The sequence below is a fragment of the Mustela lutreola genome, chromosome 8 (assembly GCF_030435805.1).
Source record: "Mustela lutreola isolate mMusLut2 chromosome 8, mMusLut2.pri, whole genome shotgun sequence".
Lineage (NCBI taxonomy): Eukaryota > Metazoa > Chordata > Mammalia > Carnivora > Mustelidae > Mustela > Mustela lutreola.
This window is the reverse complement of record NC_081297.1, coordinates 2,051,350-2,067,603: the sequence shown is the minus strand read 5'-3', so window position 1 is coordinate 2,067,603 and position 16,254 is coordinate 2,051,350. Positions and strand designations below refer to the sequence as shown.

At 52.6% G+C, this 16,254-nt stretch overlaps 1 protein-coding gene across 1 annotated transcript; it reads right to left on the bottom strand.

Moving 5' to 3' along the window:
• Positions 1-1,081: 1,081 nt before the first annotated feature.
• LOC131838244 (basic proline-rich protein-like) lies at positions 1,082-14,064 on the bottom strand. The gene is made up of 2 exons (XM_059184053.1): positions 13,964-14,064; positions 1,082-2,954 (listed from the first exon to the last, which is right to left on the bottom strand). The coding sequence occupies exons 1-2, from the start codon at positions 14,062-14,064 to the stop codon at positions 1,082-1,084; spliced, it is 1,974 nt and encodes a 657-aa protein (XP_059040036.1).
• Positions 14,065-16,254: the final 2,190 nt, after the last annotated feature.

Sequence of the window (16,254 nt, the reverse complement as noted above, 5' to 3'; positions counted from 1 at the left end):
CGGATCGCTTAGGTTACTGACCTTTTTCGTAATTTAGGAAATTATCTATGTGTCAAAATGTCTGCTTGAATGTTGACACAGGCAAAAACGGTGGAAGTCTACCACCAGCTTTGGAGAGTTCCCCATCTTCCCAAGGTGGTCTGCAGCGCTGAGTTCAGCCGTGGGGAGGAGGGGTCCGGGCCCAGGAGTGGACAAGTGCCGGGAAGCAGGCCCGTGGCACTGACAAGGCCCCCCCGACCCGCCAGTCCTCTCCGGAAGGGAGCTCCCAATGCTCGATGTCCGCGCTCTCTGCACTGCGGGACGCTCCACTCTTCCTGCCCCTTACGAAGTCCTTACAACGATTTTACTTTTTAATTTACTTAAAAAAAATTTTATTTATTTGCAGAGATCACAAGCAGGCAGAGAGAGAGAAAGAGAGATTGAGAGAGAGCGAGAGGGAAGCAGGCCCCCGACCAAGCAGAGAGCCCGATGCGGGGCTCGACCCCAGGACCCTGAGATCATGACCTGAGCCGAAGGCAGCGGCTTAACCCACTGAACCGCCAGGCACCGCCCCCCCTTTTAGAATATTTTTATTTATCTAAAATGATTTAAAATATCATTATTTAGCCTGTGAGCTTTCTTGCCACTTGGATGTGACAACGTATCAAAGGGGCGCGGGGTCTGGGGTGTGCCGCGGCCCCGGCCTGACGCTGATTCCGCGGGGAGGTGGGGGGCGCGGCCCCGGGGTCGTCGGGGTTGGCTCGCGGTGCCGGGAGTGGAGGCAGGGGTGTGGCGTGTGTGGGTCTCTGCCCCGCGGGAAGGGGGCGGGGGGCGCGGTCCCGGTGGGAGGGCGGGGGTCGGGGGGTGTCTGCCGCTGCCCCAGGAGGGCGGGGGCCGCAGTCCCGGGGTCCAGGACGCGGAGGGTGCGGTCCCTACGGCCGGGGGAGCGGGTGCGGCGGCCGCCGGCAGACGGGTACCGCGGAGGCCGGTCCACGCCGCGCAGGGTCGCCGGCTCGGGTCGCAGCGGGGGCGGCGAGGGCGGCGGGGCGGGGCCGGGAGGCGTGCGCGGGGTGGGGCGGGGTTGCGTGCGCGCCCGCGCCAATCACAAGCGCCGCCGGGAGGGGCGCGCGCACGGAAGGGCCGGGAAGCGGAGGGGCGGGGCGGGCGGCGCGCGCAGCCAATCGGGACGCCGCGCCGCCCTGACGAGAGGCTCTCCCGGGCTCCGAGCGCCCGTCGGCAGGCCGCGGCGCGGAGGGCGCGGGCGCGCGGGCGCGCGCGCGCGGAGGGCGGGACTTCCGCCGAGCCCCGGAAGCGGGAGCTGTGTGTTCTGCTGCGAACGGGAAGGAGCGTTGGGGCGCCGGAGTCGCGAGGTTGAGACATTTTCGGGCCCGAAACGGGAAGGAGCCGCCGCCGCCCGCCGCCCGCCCGCGCCGCGCCGCCCCCGCCGCTCGTCCGGGCCGGCCGCGCCCTCCCCGCCCCTCCCTCTCGGCCCGTCCGCGTGTGGCGCGGTCGCCGGGCTCCGGGGCTGCGGCGGTCGGCGGCCGGGCGGCGGCGGCGCTGCTGACAGGTGAGCGCGGCGGGCCTCGGTGCCCGCGCTCCCCGCTGCTGCGGCCGCCGCCTGGGCCCGCGCCGCGCCGCCTGTCACGGGCCGCCATCTTCCCGGCGGACGCGGCGCGCGGAGAGCGGGCCGGACGGGGCGGCGGCGGGCAGGGCCGGGCGGCGGGGCGCGGGGCGGCGGTGGGGCGCGGGGCGGGCCGGGGGGGACCGGGCGGGGTCGGGGGCCGGGGTCTGGGTCGGGGGCCGGGGTCGGGGGCCGCGCCGCGCCGCCGTCCGCCCGCACTGCGGAGGCCTCGCCCTGCCCTGCGCGCGGGGGCCCGGCCCGGCGGCCGTCCGGGCGGGGAGGGACGGGGTCACGGGGACCAGGAAGTGCGGCTCCTGCGGTCCGGGCGTGTCCGGCCGCCCGCGTCCTCCTGTCGGGCGGCTGCGGGCGAGGCGGGCTCCGGAGGCGCCGGAGGAGCGGGGTCGGGGGCGCGGGGTGCGGGCGGGTCAGCGGCGTCCCGGCGGCGGCCGTCGGGCGCGGCCCGTCTGTGGGAACTTCCCGTCGGCGCGGTTCGCGCTCCGTCCGGCGCCGGCGGCCGCGCTTCTGGACGCGCCGCGCGGGAGCCCCCGGCAGGGCTTCGGGGCGTCCGGCCGCGGGCTGTGCGTCCTGCGGCCAGGGCACGTTCCGAGCCGCGGGCGGCCGGGCGGGCCGCAGGGCTTTCCTGCGGGCGGCGAGGCCGGCGCCGGCCTGCGGACCAGCGTCGGGGGCGTCCGGGGGTCCCCTCGGGGCTGCGGGTTCTCCTGCCGCCGCGCTCCGCCGCGAGAGGGACGCGCCGCAGTCGGGCCCGGGTCGTTTGCCGGCGGGGGAGGGAAGGACGAGGTCCCCGTCCCGGGCTCTGCCCTCGCGGGCGCGGTCGCCCGACTTGCCGCGGCCGCTCCGTCCGGGCCGCAGCCCCGCCGCTGACACGGGTCGACCCGCGGCGGCCGCCCGGCCTTCCCCGCGGGCCGCGCAGGAGCCGCCGTCGCGGGAGCCAGGCTGCGAGCGCCCGTCCGCCGCGGTGCGCTGCGGGGCCGGAGGCCTCGGGCCGGCCGGGCGGGGACCGCTGGCCTCGGTCCGACGCTCGCCCGCGGCCAGAAGCGCGGTTGGCCCCGCTCCGGAGCAGGGCCCGAGCTCGCTGGCCGGCACCGAGGCGTCTTCCTGCTCGGCAGGGACCGGTCCTCTCGGAGCCGCGCTTTCCTCGTCGTCTCGCCCGGGGTCGGCCTCGCGGGGCCGCCGTGCCCCGGTCCGTGGTGCCGTCCCCGCCTGCTTGTACGGCCGCGCTGTCCCCGACCCCTGCGGGCGCCGCGGGCCGCCCCGCTGTCCCCGTTCTGCCCGCCGTGCCCGTGCCGGCGGGTGGACGGCGCCTGCCGGGCTCGCTGGCCGCTCGGTCGCCTGCCTTTGCGCAGGGGAAGCGGGATCCGAGGCTCAAGTGTGCAGGTCGAGAAAGGGGCTGCCCGGTTGCAGTGGGAGCCGGAGAGAAAATGGGGCTGACCAGCTAGTCGGTGAGTGGGCTTCGGGAAGAGCGGCTGACCCTGGCCGCGCGGGGACGGCCGCGCTTGACTTTACGCAGGGCTCCGGGCTTGTGCTTTCTTTGATGTTTTTATGTTTTTGAAGAGTTTGTGTATTTGGCAGCCAGAGACCGCAAGAGCAGAAACAAGCAGAGGCCGTGCGAGAGGGAAGGCAGGCTCCTGGCTGAGCGGGCTCCGTCCAGGACCCCGCACCATGACCCGCCCCAGCCGGTCGCTGAGCCCCCCAAGGCCTCCCAGGGACTGTGCTTTAAAAACAGTTGGGAGTTGGAGAATTTATGGAACTTCATATGACTTCCACTAATAAGCACAGGTTTTGACAAATACATATTCAAACTGTGCGGAAACAGTCTCGTGGCTTGTTTTTGCGAAGCCGTCTTCAGGGATGGTAACACACGGTTCTGAAACGCACAGTGCAAGTCGGGAGCCGCAGGTTGTGAACGGTCATAGGTAAGCAACGCCTGCAAGGAGCCCCAAGACTGTGAGTGGATCTGCAACAGTTTGACAAGTTTTCCAGTGGGAGACCTGAGGGCCTGTTACCAGTGGGAAGTGGGTGCGGCCCACTCCTTCCACTGTTACTTGCCCGGAATGCTGCAGGTCACACTTTCCGTCCTGATAAGTAGCATTATTATTTAGGCCTTCTAATTTTAGTAACATGCTATCTTTTTTTTCCTTTTTTTTTTTTTTAGATTTTATTTATTCGACAGAGAGATCACAAGCAGGCAGAGAGAGAGGAGGAAGCAGGCTCCCCGCTGAGCAGAGAGCCCAATGGGGGATGGATCCCAGGACCCTGGGATCGTGACCTGAGCCGAGGGCAGAGGCTTAACCCACTGAGCCACCCAGGCGCCCCTAACGTGTGCTATCTTTATGATGGTCCCTCGAGATTGTTAAAAGCTGTGTAGATAAAGGATACTTGGAATGCTATTCATAGTGTCTTCGTGTTAAAGGCACGAACGAGTATTAAATATGCTTTCAGAACCCCTGCTTGTAGTCCTGCAGACTTCTCTCATACTTAAGGATTTTTTCAGATAGGTAAAGGCAAGAGAATCTCAGTATATTCTTGTAATTCGTCCTACAAGGCCATTGACTCAACAGTTTTCTAATGGACAGAAGAAAACAAACACTGAGGTTTGTTTTTATGGAAAATGCATGGTTAGAAACAGAAACTTGCTGGGCATTCTTGCTTATGCTGTTCTGTAAGATTTTATTCCTGTGAAGAGTTCTCTTTTCTGTAAGAGCTCATTTTAGAGTCTGCAGTCAACGAGGCCCTGCCTTTGAGCGCGCAGCTCACCAGATCTGATTTGGGTTCAGTTCAGTTCAGGCTGTGCCGCTCGGTGTTGCACTTGTTGGTGTCCCTGGAGCGACTCCGCTCCTCCTGCAGTTCTCGGGGTTGGAAATTGAATTTCTTTATAGGAATTTTGAACTGTAAAGTGGAAAGTTTAGGTTCTTTTATTAGAAGGAAGAGAACTCCAATGTGGAAATGATTTTTTCCCCAGTGTTCCAACACTTTATTTTTCCTGCACGTGTCTTTAACCTCAGGAACAGCTAAGAGAAGTGTTAAGTCAGCTCATACTTCTTCCGTTCCTGTCTTCCCTCACCCCAGAACTCCTTCTGTCCCTTTGATACTTTTTTCCTCCCTTTGATACTTTTTTTTTTAAGATTTTATTATTTGTTTGACACAGAGAGAGAGATCACAAGTAGGCAGAGAGGCAGGCAGAGAGAGAGGAAGAAGCAGACTTCCCGCTGAGCAGAGAGCCCGATGCGGGACTCGATCCCAGGACCTGAGATCATGACCTGAGCTGAAGGCAGAGGCTTAACCCACTGAGCCACCCAGGTGCCCCTCCTTTGATACTTTCATAAACTATCTTTTCACCATTTTTTTGTGAATCCCTCATAGCTTAGTTAATAAGGGCTGCTGCTGAGTGATGCCAACACTTTCATGTCCTCTCTCGCGGTTCGGTTTTTTTCTTCAGTGTCCTTCCTGCTTCCCTGATAGTGAGACCTAGGTCACAGAGTGCATTGTAGAACACTAGGACATTTCGTATTTAAGTCACATTTGAAAGCGTGCTACTTAATTTTTAGAGGGAGTTTAATAATCATTGAGATGAGACTTAGTTTTCACTGAAAGTGTTCTTAATGGAATTTAATTGGAATGCATATGTATGGGCTTAAAAACTTAAAATTAGGATAGTATTTATCTGTGTGATAAAGTGCCTTTTTTATGTGCAACATACCATTTTACTCAAACTGCGGCCAGAGCTTGCTTTACAGGCATATCCTGATTGCTAAGCCCTTGTAAAAACTCCTCCGTGACTGTCGCCTGTCAAAATGAGAGACGCCCAGGGGCCCTGCTCCAGGGCCTTGGCCTTTCTGCCTCCTCCTTGCTGGCTGGGCTGCCTTCCTTTGGCCTAAGCTGACCACTGCCTCTCCCTCGGAAGCGTGGAGTTGCAAGTGCTGTTGCCTGTGCTCCCCGTTTCTCTGGTTGAGATGGAATCTTTTTTTTTTTTTACTTCGCTCTTTAATCCATCTTTATAAGGGTATTTCAGGAGTCCTTCAGAATCCTTGCCTTAATTTCTAAGGTTGTGCTTAGTGCTTTGCTGTTTCTGTAGTAGCTCAGGCACAGCCCCTAATGAATTAATGTAAGCTCCTCTGGGTGAGATCTCTTTTGTTTGTGACCTCTTTGGGCAGCTTAGGTCCAGGTGCACTATACAGATCTTCTCGACTTGTGATAGGTTATGTCCTGGTAGACCTACTGAAGGCTGAAAATACTAAGTTGAAAGTGGATTTCATGCACCTGACCTAGAGTATCACAGCTTAGCCTTGTTGGCTGTAAACGGGCTCAGAGCACTTACATTAGCCTGCACTTAGGGCAGAATCTTCTAACACAAAGCCCATTTGTTTATGAAGTGTTGAGTATCTGTCTCCTGGAATTCACTGAACACTGTACTGAAAGTGACAGAATGGTCGCATGGGTGCAGGACGGTAGTCAGTGTATCGCAGCTGTCACTCCTCTGATCTAGGGGCTCACTGGGAGCAAGATTGAAATTCAGAGTTTGAGGCCCGGTTTCCACTGAGTGTGTATTGCTTTTGCACCATTGTGAAGTTGAAAAATTGTAAGTCCAGCCATCGAAGGTTGGAGACCCATTTGTAGATGTTTAGTAAACTTTGCTCAACCAGCTGGAAAAAGGTGTGTCTGAAGACATCTCTCATTTTGGTTGTAGGGAAATGATCGGCAGATTGTACAGTTGCACGCCTTTGTAAACAAACATAAAAATCTTCACTCGAAATGATTGCAGTAGTGCACAGTTATACAAAATAGACAAAATATTAGTGATTTGATAGTGGTATCTAGTGCATGCTGTGAATTGGATGGAGTCATTTAATCATGTGACCTAGATTGTTCCCTTTCTCAGTCTTTAAAAACTTGCCCCCTTTTAATAAAAAATGTTTCTTGGCTTTAAAGTTAAAGCAGATTGTATTAACCTAGAACAAATCAATTACAATACACAAAAATTAAATTTATTTATTTACTTCTTACAAGATTTTAAAAATTTATTTGGCAAGAGAGAGACACAGCAAGAGAGGGAACCCAAGGAGGGGAAGTGGCAGAGGGAAAAGCAGGCTTCCCGCTGAAGAGAGAGCCTAATGCGGGGCTCGATCCCAGGACCGTGGGATCATGACTTGAGCCAAAGGCAGACACTTAATGACTGAGCCACCCAGGCACCCTGGGAATGTATTTTTAAACTTCAGTGGATTTTTCCATTTTTCATTTCCTGTAGAGAGTCTTCGCTTCAGGATTTGGTAGGACCGAAAGGCAAGAGGTTGTGCCTTCCTTGAGCAGGTGTTTTTGATCAGTGAGACACTAGCGGTACGAAGACAAACGATGCGGGAACTTTTCACTAAGGCTCCTGGTCTACAAGGGATTAGAAAAGTGGGATGTTTTATTTGAAGGAAAGCAGGCAGGCATTTGGATTCTTGAAGCTTCCATCCCCAACACTTACTGACGGCTCTCAGCACCACGCTCCCTCGAGTGGTCTCGCTCTTACTGCAGCGCACACTCCTCCCGTCCCTGCCTTGTTTTTCTCTGTAGCGCTTACTACATTATGACGTACCATGTCATTTCCATAGGTCGTGTATGGTCTGTCTTCCGGGGCTTGAATTAACTCTGTAAGCTTGAGGGTTTCTATTTTGTTCGTGGACAGGAACCCAGGCCTCTCAGTGGTACAGAGTATTCACCAAATAATTCAGGAATACATCTGGGGGCTAGAGTGGTGAACAAAAGGGATGGATTGCCCTGCTTTTTGGAGCTCATGGGCCACAGGGCCAGGTGGATGACCAGATAACCTCATATGAGAGCCATACGTTGTGCTGGCCTTGTGGGCCTCGCGGGGCCACGGGGCTCCGGAAGGAAGAGTGTGGTGGGGCAGAGTCCGCCTGCGGGACAGGATGCCTGTCAGCGATCCCCGTGCAGGGACGCGGGCGAGTACTTGGAGTGAGGCTCAGTGAAGGAGGGCGGTCAAGGTAGCCGCTGGATCGTATAGAATGTGAGACGTCTTTGTGTAGGTGAGAAGTTCTCTCTGTATCCCAAGAACAGTGGAAAGCGCTTGGAGGGTTTTCAGCAGGAGAATTACGTGACCAGAATTGCCATTTGAGGTGATTAGCTGGCTTTGTGGAGAGTGACACGAGAGGAAGGAGAGGGCACACACGGGCGGGCGTTCCGCACGGGGCCCTGGGGTGGAGGGCCCTGGAGTTTATGCTTCCATGCGTCACGGGGGCAAAGGCCAAGCCCTGGCCTAAATGGAGAATAGCTCGCTTAGAAACTCATCCAGTTTTATTGCACAGAATGTTTAAAGTGATGGTTTAAAAATATGCCTTAAATTTACTAGTGTTTAACGGTTGCAAAGTACCTTACATCAGCTTTTAAGGTGGGCTAATTGACAGATCCTTTTTTAGAAACATCGCTGAAAAATGAGAACATCCTGTTTTCAGATTTTAAAAAGCTTTGTTTTACTGTCAAAGCTCAAAATATAAGAACAAAAACAGTGATCGATTTGATACACATTTACAAGTCACCTTAATTTACAAGTTGATTGTAGCTCTCTGAACATGTGAAACGTGCCCTTTAAGTTTTTTTTTTTTTTTTGAAAATACCGTGTCCTTTAAAACCTGTTCTTTAAAGACTGCTTTCTGAGTATTTCTCTTTGTTGATTACTTTATGTCTGTTTTATTCTTAAATCTTCCATCTGTGTAACTCCTGCCCCACCATGCAGAAGTGTATGCCCACGGAGGTGCGGTACGGTAATCCTTTGCTGCCTGGCTTTTCCCAGCTCTGCAGAGTCATAGGATAGCAGGCACTTTTGAAAGTAGACTTGAAGTCCCTATGGAAAGTTACCTTTTAGCAATCTAGGCGTTTAGAATGCAAAACCATTTTCTCCTTAGGAGGTAAAGACATTCAAATAATTGGTGGGACGCTGGTTGTCATTGAGTGCAGAAGTTTGGTGTGAAAACCTTTTTGGATGAAACTTTCCTTGGGATTATTGGAAGTTCCATGTTTCTTTTTGATTAATATCCATAACTCCACTGCTGCTTGTTTTCAGACTCTAATGCTATTTCCGGTTTCCCTTCAACAGGTCACTTGTGTACAGACCATTGTACAAATGAGTAACTAGTGAATCAGCAGTATTTTCTTCTGCACCTCTTAAACACGGGGGTGGGACCAGCAGTGCAGACCGAAGGTCTGCATGACGGCGGGTCCACACACTTCTTTCTGTGTGTTGTTCTGTTTCCATTTCTTCTGCTGAAATCATTACCTTTCAGGCCTCTGTGCCGGAGAATTGACCCCTAAGGGTGAATGGAATGAGGGAAGAAGAAGATACGTTTGCAGGCCGTTTGGGGGTTCAGTCGATGGAGCTCCTGTCTTCAGCTCAGGCCATCATCCTAGGATTGAGTCCTGCATCAGGCTCCCTGCTCAGCGGGGCCTGCTTCTCCCTCTCCCCTGTCTGCTGCTCCCCTGCCCTCTCTCTCTCGTTGTGTCAAGTAAATGAATAAAATTTTTTTTTAAAAAAGCAAGAACAACATGCATCTGCCATACACATCTGCAGGAGTGTCTGTGACCTGGTGAGGCTTCCCTCGGAGTGCGGCCTCTTCCTGCACAGAGTTCCTTGAGGGCCTCCTGACCCTGAGTTTTAGTAGGTTCGGTTAGGCGCATGGACAGTCTTGGCACTTGTCCTTTGAAGTTCAAAATATGGAAAGTGTGCTTGTCACTGTGCAGGTTAACAAGTGCTCTGTTAACTCACTGTTTTTCTTGAAAATGCCAGATTATAGCTCAAGGTAAAGAGCCATAGGTCAGATGTTTTCCGAGGGTCATTATGTGGCCACAAATGCTATTACTGGGCGGTTTTATGAGCAGGGAAATTAAAGCTAGATCATTAACTTCCGGTTTACGTTGCCGCGCGTTGCTGTGGTAAGTTTGTCGGACACTTGGAAGCATCGTACTGGCCGAGTGTTTAGTAATGACATAGTACATTTGATCAGCCTTAATCCAGTTGCGTGGAGAATGTTGTTTCCATCAGCAGCATCGGTCACTGTGGAGTTACCAGACGGGGACGAGAGAGAGCTTCTGTTCTTCTGCCCTGTTCCTGCAGTGCTCTGAGTGCGTGCGGTAGCGCTTTGGGACGGTCGCTGTCGGAGGCTGAGTGTTGGTCTGCTTTATTTTATTAACTGAGATTCGATAACTTATTTCTGAAATAACTGTCAGAAAAATAGTGTAACTCTGCAGTTCCTGTTCGAGGATTTTGGAGCTTTAACGACTCAAACTGAAGGCCCCAGAAGTGTAAAGTTAGTGCAGAGGCAGCCATTTAGCAGGCGGCAGAGTGCTGTGCCTGTGCTGTCCACTCTGAGCTCAGCCCTGCGTTGTGCTCTAATTACAGACCTCACGTAAGATGCTTCTTACTAGTGGGATTTTGAAAGAAAAAGTGAAACTGGTAAAAGCGTTCACTTTATGTATGCTACAGAATTTTAAGTTGGCATTTTATTATTTTTTTTAAAGCAGAATCTTAAAGCTGCTATTAAACTGTGTTTTTAAACACATTTTAAAGAAAAGTAAGGATATTGTTTATTACGTTAGATAATTTAACTTACTGGCTTTAATTACCTTTGGAAGGCGCTAATAGGTCTTCCAGTTTGTGTCCTATATTAAGACTGCGGTTTACATATTGTCTTTGAGAATTAGTTTGAGAAATTCCCAAGAATTTGGTGGTTTCCTTCCTAAACGGCACCTTGGTATCTCCGCTGCTGGTGCAGGGTTCCGTGTTCAGGCTTTGGTAGTGTCCTGTCCGCACCTGTGTTCGTGCTCCCCCCCCTTTCGGTAAAGAGGAGCTCGCACCTGAGAGAGGATCACTCCGGGTGACGCGGTACCGCCTCTCCGGGCCGAGTTTACTGGTTTACCGTCCTCCGCCGCTGTTCTCGCCCGCTCCCTGCCGCTGTTCTCGCCCGCTCCCTGCCGTGTGCAATGACTTCAGATTTTAGCAGCCTGGAGTTTGCCTACACAATGTGAGAAATGAATGCAGATTGCCACAGTTCTCATCCTCAGCAATGTGTTTGGCTTGGAATTCAGAGGACCCAAAATCCTTGCTTGTTTTTGTTTTCGTTTTTCAGAACACCTGTTTTGCTGTTTGGAAAACTGGAGGCCTGGAGACAGTTTGCTTTACATGTCATGATGAAGACCAGAAAATGGGGTCTATCTTGTTTCTTTCTTCTAAGTCCATTGAAAATAGGACCCAGCTCTTGTATGCATTAGGTACAGTAGCCTGATACATTCGTGGCCTATGCCACACAGCCCAGCTGAGCTTCAGAAATGCTGGTTTTATTTAATCAAATTAATTAATTAATTTTTTAAAAGATTTTACTTATTTATTTGACAGACAGAGATCTCAAGCAGGCAGAGAGGCAGGCGGAGAGAGAGGAAGAGAAGCAGACTCGCTGCTGAGCAGAGAGCCCAATGTGGGGCTCTGTCCCAGGACCCTGGGATCATGACCTGAGCCCAAGGCAGAGGCTTTAACCCACTGAGCCACCCAGGTGCCCCAGAAATGCTGGTTTTAACCAGAACATTTTAATAGTACTTTTTATAGTGAGTGTCATTGGGGTCAGGGGCTCCCCAAATCCCAGGACGGAGGGAAGTTCATTTACCTTGCTGAACAGCCTCTCAGAATTATTGGAGCTGATGCGGACTCTGATAGTTTGCTTGGAACATCTGTGGTGTTGTTAAGTTCATCTGTTGAACTCCAATCCTGACTGAGTCGTGATCCAGTTATTTCTAAAATGGAGATGGTATTAGGCCTGGGATACATATCCTTTGGTATATCAGAATGAAAGATTATCTAAAGTGGTATGTATTTTTGAACTCATTAGCTGTGGAACTTAAATTCTTTTTTAAGAGTAGTGTCAGTTTTATAAGGAACACTTCATGCTAGGTGGTATTTGTTGCATTTCAGTATTCCCTTTTAGCATGGTCATGCTGGGAGGTGTGAAAGCAAGCTCAGGTTGTCACACCTGGCCTTTGAGCCCTGTGCTCAGGCTCCGGCTGCTACTTTGTGAGTCAGGGTGGTGCTTCGCGGCTCCTGGTGTCCGGCCTTTGCCTAGTAATTAGTTATGACTGCATTGGTGTTTAATTGTGCTCTGTGCCGTACCTGCCCTCAACACGCCCACGGCAGGTCAGATGAGCGTGCCCAGTGTCGCTGCCCGGTTAGTGGGAGTCAGGGTGCTGGGTGCTCCTCGAGTCGCTGCTCTTGACCTCCTCCTCAGATGTCCAGCTTGCTGTCCGTAAGGTGGACTAGGGGGTCCTTGAACTTCCTAGTCTGTGTTTAACATTCAGGTATATGTCTGTTTTCCCTGGGGAAGGGCTCAGCTTTCAGCACATTTTCAAAAAGATATTTGACCTCCACCTTCAGTACAAGTCATAGTTTTAGTGTGTTTGCCACTTGGAAGTTCAAGGATTCGTTGTTATTTTTTTAGTTAAATGTGGTTTTTTTATTGTGAGCATCACCGTAGTTAACTCTTCTGCATGCTCAGATTCCAAGTACACACATATGCACACACACATACAGCATCTCGAGAGTATTTGAGATGAAATGAAAATGAACCCACAGTAATTTTGCCCCAACCTAAAAACACTGCCTTTTCCTACATTAACACATTTTTATAGTATGTAGCAACAGAGGCTTTTACTGGGCATCATCATTTTAAATACCAAGAATTTCTTCTCATGTGTTTATTGCATGAAAAATGCAGTGACTAAACAAACACGTATCTGCTGAGGTTTTGTTCTGTTAGGTTCTGTGTCAGAAATACAGTGACCGAGAAGGTAGACTTTCCTGCCTTCCCAGCACTGAAGAGACCGTGTGCATTTGGCGTACACCGTCCCCGGGTGTGAAGGTCTCGCAGCCCAGGCAGTGGAGAAGATGGGCAGTCCCAAGTGCGGGCCTTTGGGGATGAAAAGGACGGAGTGGAAGACCATCTCCTGCATCAGAAAAGTCATCTACAAAGAATTGGTGTGGGGTTGGAGATGCAAAAGAAGTTGGGGTGGTAATTTGGTTCAGAGATGATGGTTATCTGAGTAGTTTTTATCAGTAATAGAGATCGGGAGACAGATACGGGCTTATTTGAGAGGAAGTTCAGACTGTTTTGTAGATTTCTGGATTGGGCAGCTGGGTAGATGATTTCTTTCCTTGAGACGGAGGGATTGTCAGTTTTTGTTTATTTGTCTTAAATGAGAAGGGTGGTGGGAATGGATTTTTTTCTTTTTTTTTTTTTTACAGATCATTTTTTTTTTTTAAAGATTTTATTTATTTATTTGACAGAGATCACAGGCTGGTAGAGAGGCAGGCAGAGAGAAGCGGGGTGAGGGGGGAAGCAGGCTCCCTGCTGTGCAGAGAGCCCGATGTGAGGCTCGACCCCATAACCCTGAGATCATGACCCAAGCCCAAGGCAGAGGCCCGACCCATTGAACCACCCCAGGTACCCCAGGAATGGATTTTTTTTAAACAGCTGATTTTGAGGAGTCTGTAGGTCAAAACAATGGTCTGCGGAGGGGCACCTGGGTGGCTCAGTAGGCTAAAGCCTCTGCCTTCGGCTCAGGTCGTGATCCCAGGGTCCTGGGATCGAGCCCCGCATCGGGCTTTCTGCTCAGCGGGGAGTCTGCTCCTCCCTCTCTCTCTGCCTGCCTCTCTGCCTACTTGTGCTCTCTGTCAAATAAATAAATAAAATCTTAAAATAAAAAATGATCTGCAGATATTTGCTTAGTTACACTGATGTTCGATCTGTGGTGTTCACTGAAGCCATGAACGCAGAGCCCAGGGAAGCACAGCTCATGCCGGTGAGCCCAGATGCGGCGCCTAGTGACCCGTGGGCCAGGCTGGCCGCGCCGGTGCCACCTGCACCCTGCCACCCTCTTTCTCTGCCTGCCTGATACACTGTCGGCTTAGAAAAGCCAGTGAAGTGCGTTCCCAGACTTGTTCAGCGCAGTTAGACTCCTTAGTGCAGTTACAGGATTTAACTAATAGAAATTGATAAAAATAGTAGAAAAACATCCGTAGGAAAACTAATTTGAAAACTTGGGAGTGTCTCAGTAAAAACAAACCACTAAGAAAACTATTCACTTGGGTCTTAGATAAGACAGTTGTAAAAAATTGGAGAATAATTATTCCAGCAGGACGGTACTGTTCACACTTTGAAACTAAGCTGTACGTTAAAGAGACAAAGTGGAAGTCTTAGGTGATGCGTTACGGTTTATGTGAGAAGACAAGACGGCTTCGACCGACCGGCTCGCTCTAAGATGAGATCCCACGGGAAGGAGCCTGCACAAGTCGAAGTGGGTACGGACCGTGCCCGGGCTTTAGAGTGACCTGCTTCCGTTTCCAGTTGCTTCCGGCCATGCAGGGCAAGCCAGCGCTTCCCTGCACTCTGCGGAGCAGCAGCATCCATGGCGGCGAAGGGAGCGGGAGGCCTGCCGGCTGCTGGGATGACCTGTGTCCCGTGGCGAGGAAGGGCGTGCAGAGGCCTGGGGGAGCGTCTCCGCGGCAAGCGGGGAGTCCGTCCCGGGGAGCGGCGTCTCCGGAGAGGCTGCACCTTGCCGGGGAGGCCCCCAGCTTCTCCCTCCCGTCCTGCCGGTCTCTGCGCCGGTCTCTGCTCCTCCGGCCTCCTCCCGCTCAGCTCCTCGGGTGCTTCGTGCTCCGAGGGAGCCCCGGGAGCGTGTTTGAGCGGTGAAGGAGGGAGAAGGGGAGCTCCGGGCGGAGAGTGGGGTCCAGACCGCGGATAGAGGACCAGTGCGCCTTCCGCGAGTACGTCCTTGTTTCTGTGAACCATTGTTTTGGTAGGAGTGATGTATTCGAGAGAGAGGGAGAGCCCGAGTGTGAGTGAGGGGAGAGAGCCTGAGCCTGAGGGAGGGGCGGAGGCCGAGGGAGAGGGAGAAGCAGACTCCGGACATGGGCTCCAGCCCAGGACCCTGCCGTGATGACCTGAGCCAAAGGCAGACAATTCCTCGACTGAGCCACCCAGGTGCTCACGTTAGACCTTCCTTGACGTGGAAACCACTAAGGAAAAACTTGGTCATTTTCATGAAGGTTTTTCAGGTTGTCTTACGTAATAGGCTGTCGTTGGGTCCCTAGCGTTGACTTACGAGGTCTGATTTTCAGGAGCTGTGTAGGAGTGTAGTTGTTACGGAGTATTTCCCTCTCACCACAGTGCTAAGCAATACACATCTGTTAGGAATGTTAAATTCAAGAAAGGAGGACGCGCTTTACTGTAGGTTTGAAATCAGGCATATTATATCACCACTTAGAAAGCTATTAAATGGCTTTTAATTTCTTTAAAGACTTACTAGAGTGAGCCACCGCAGGACGGCAGGGGCAGGGGCAGGGAGAGGGAGAGAGCATCTTGAGACAGACTTCCCGTTGAGATCAGAGTCTGATGCGGCTCCGTTCCACGACCCAGAGATCCTGACCTGCACGGAGGGCAGGCGCGTGCCCCAGTGAGCCCCCCGGGCACGGTAGTCGTCTGTCACTTCCATCTGTCGGACCGAACGGCTCTGGACTTCGAGTCCTGCTCACTCTTGGGAATGTTTTCACGACTGGCCGAGTTCCATGGTCCTTCGTTTGGAGAAGCACTGTTCTTCCTTTGTTTTGATTAATTGGCTGTTGATAACGCAGATCAAAAGTACCTTTTCTGAAAGTAAAGCTTTTTTTTTTTTTTTTTTTAAATTTAACATCTTTGCAAACTGCATGCCTGTTACAGGGTGAAGAAGTGGAAATAGTCTGTCAGTGTCAGGTGTACAGGTTTTTGTCGTGTTGGCTTTTCTTAAATTTAACTTTTTTAAGTAAACTATATATAGTTCCGGACTTCACACCGGTTTTCCACCTCTGGTTCTGATCTTTGGCCCCCTCCTGGGTCAGCGGCGTGCGGCTGTCCGGCAGCCCGGCCCAGGGCGCTCTAAAGTCGTAGTTTGGTGACCGTAGATGGAAAGGATGATAAAATGTGATCGGCGTTCCTCGGGGGAATGAAAGCTGGACGAGAAGACCGAGGTGCATGGAGACTTTCCTTTGAAAAGCGTTGAAGCAAGGTCCTGTCCAGAGCCTTGTTTTTTTTTGAAGAGGGCTTCGGGGTCTCTTGAAAGACTTTTTGTGGTGTTGATTCTGACCTTTCCTTGGCGCGGCTGTACACTGATACTACATTAAGCCGTCAGCATTTTTTGTGTTCAGATGTAAAAGAGCGAAAGTGAAGATTCTTAGGGAGAGTGTGGATTATCTCGAGAAGATGATGCCATGTTCAAAATGAAGTTAACAAAACTGCGTCATCAAACAAGGGAGAGCCACATACAATGCAGTTCCCTGGGGTAAAAATAAATTCTGAAAGAGACTGAATGGGGCAGTTCTGCTCTTTCCATAAGGTGATAACACAGATGAAATGCCAGCAGTAGGCCTTCTTTTTCTGCTCTGGACACTAGACACACTTGGCTTGCAATCGGTGGTTGTGTGTGGCAGAGGTGGAGGTGCCCCTTGACCCGAAAGTGCCTGGGTGGCTGTGATCCTGGGACTGAGGGGGCCTGAGTAAGGCCCGAGCGGTTCAGCGGGCTGTCCGTCTGGCCGGCCACTGGGGCAGCTCCGGCTGGCCCGGGCT

What these genes read in the sequence shown, in the direction of transcription:
- LOC131838244 (XM_059184053.1), bottom strand. Translation starts at nt 14,064, where the DNA reads ATGGATGCTGCTGCTCCGCAGAGTGCAGGGAAGCGCTGGCTTGCCCTG. An exon ending in CACTCTAAAGCCCGGGCACG is followed by an intron (nt 2,955 to 13,963) that starts GTCCGTACCCAC and finishes CCCTGCGCAAAG; the next exon opens with GCAGGCGACCGAGCGGCCAG.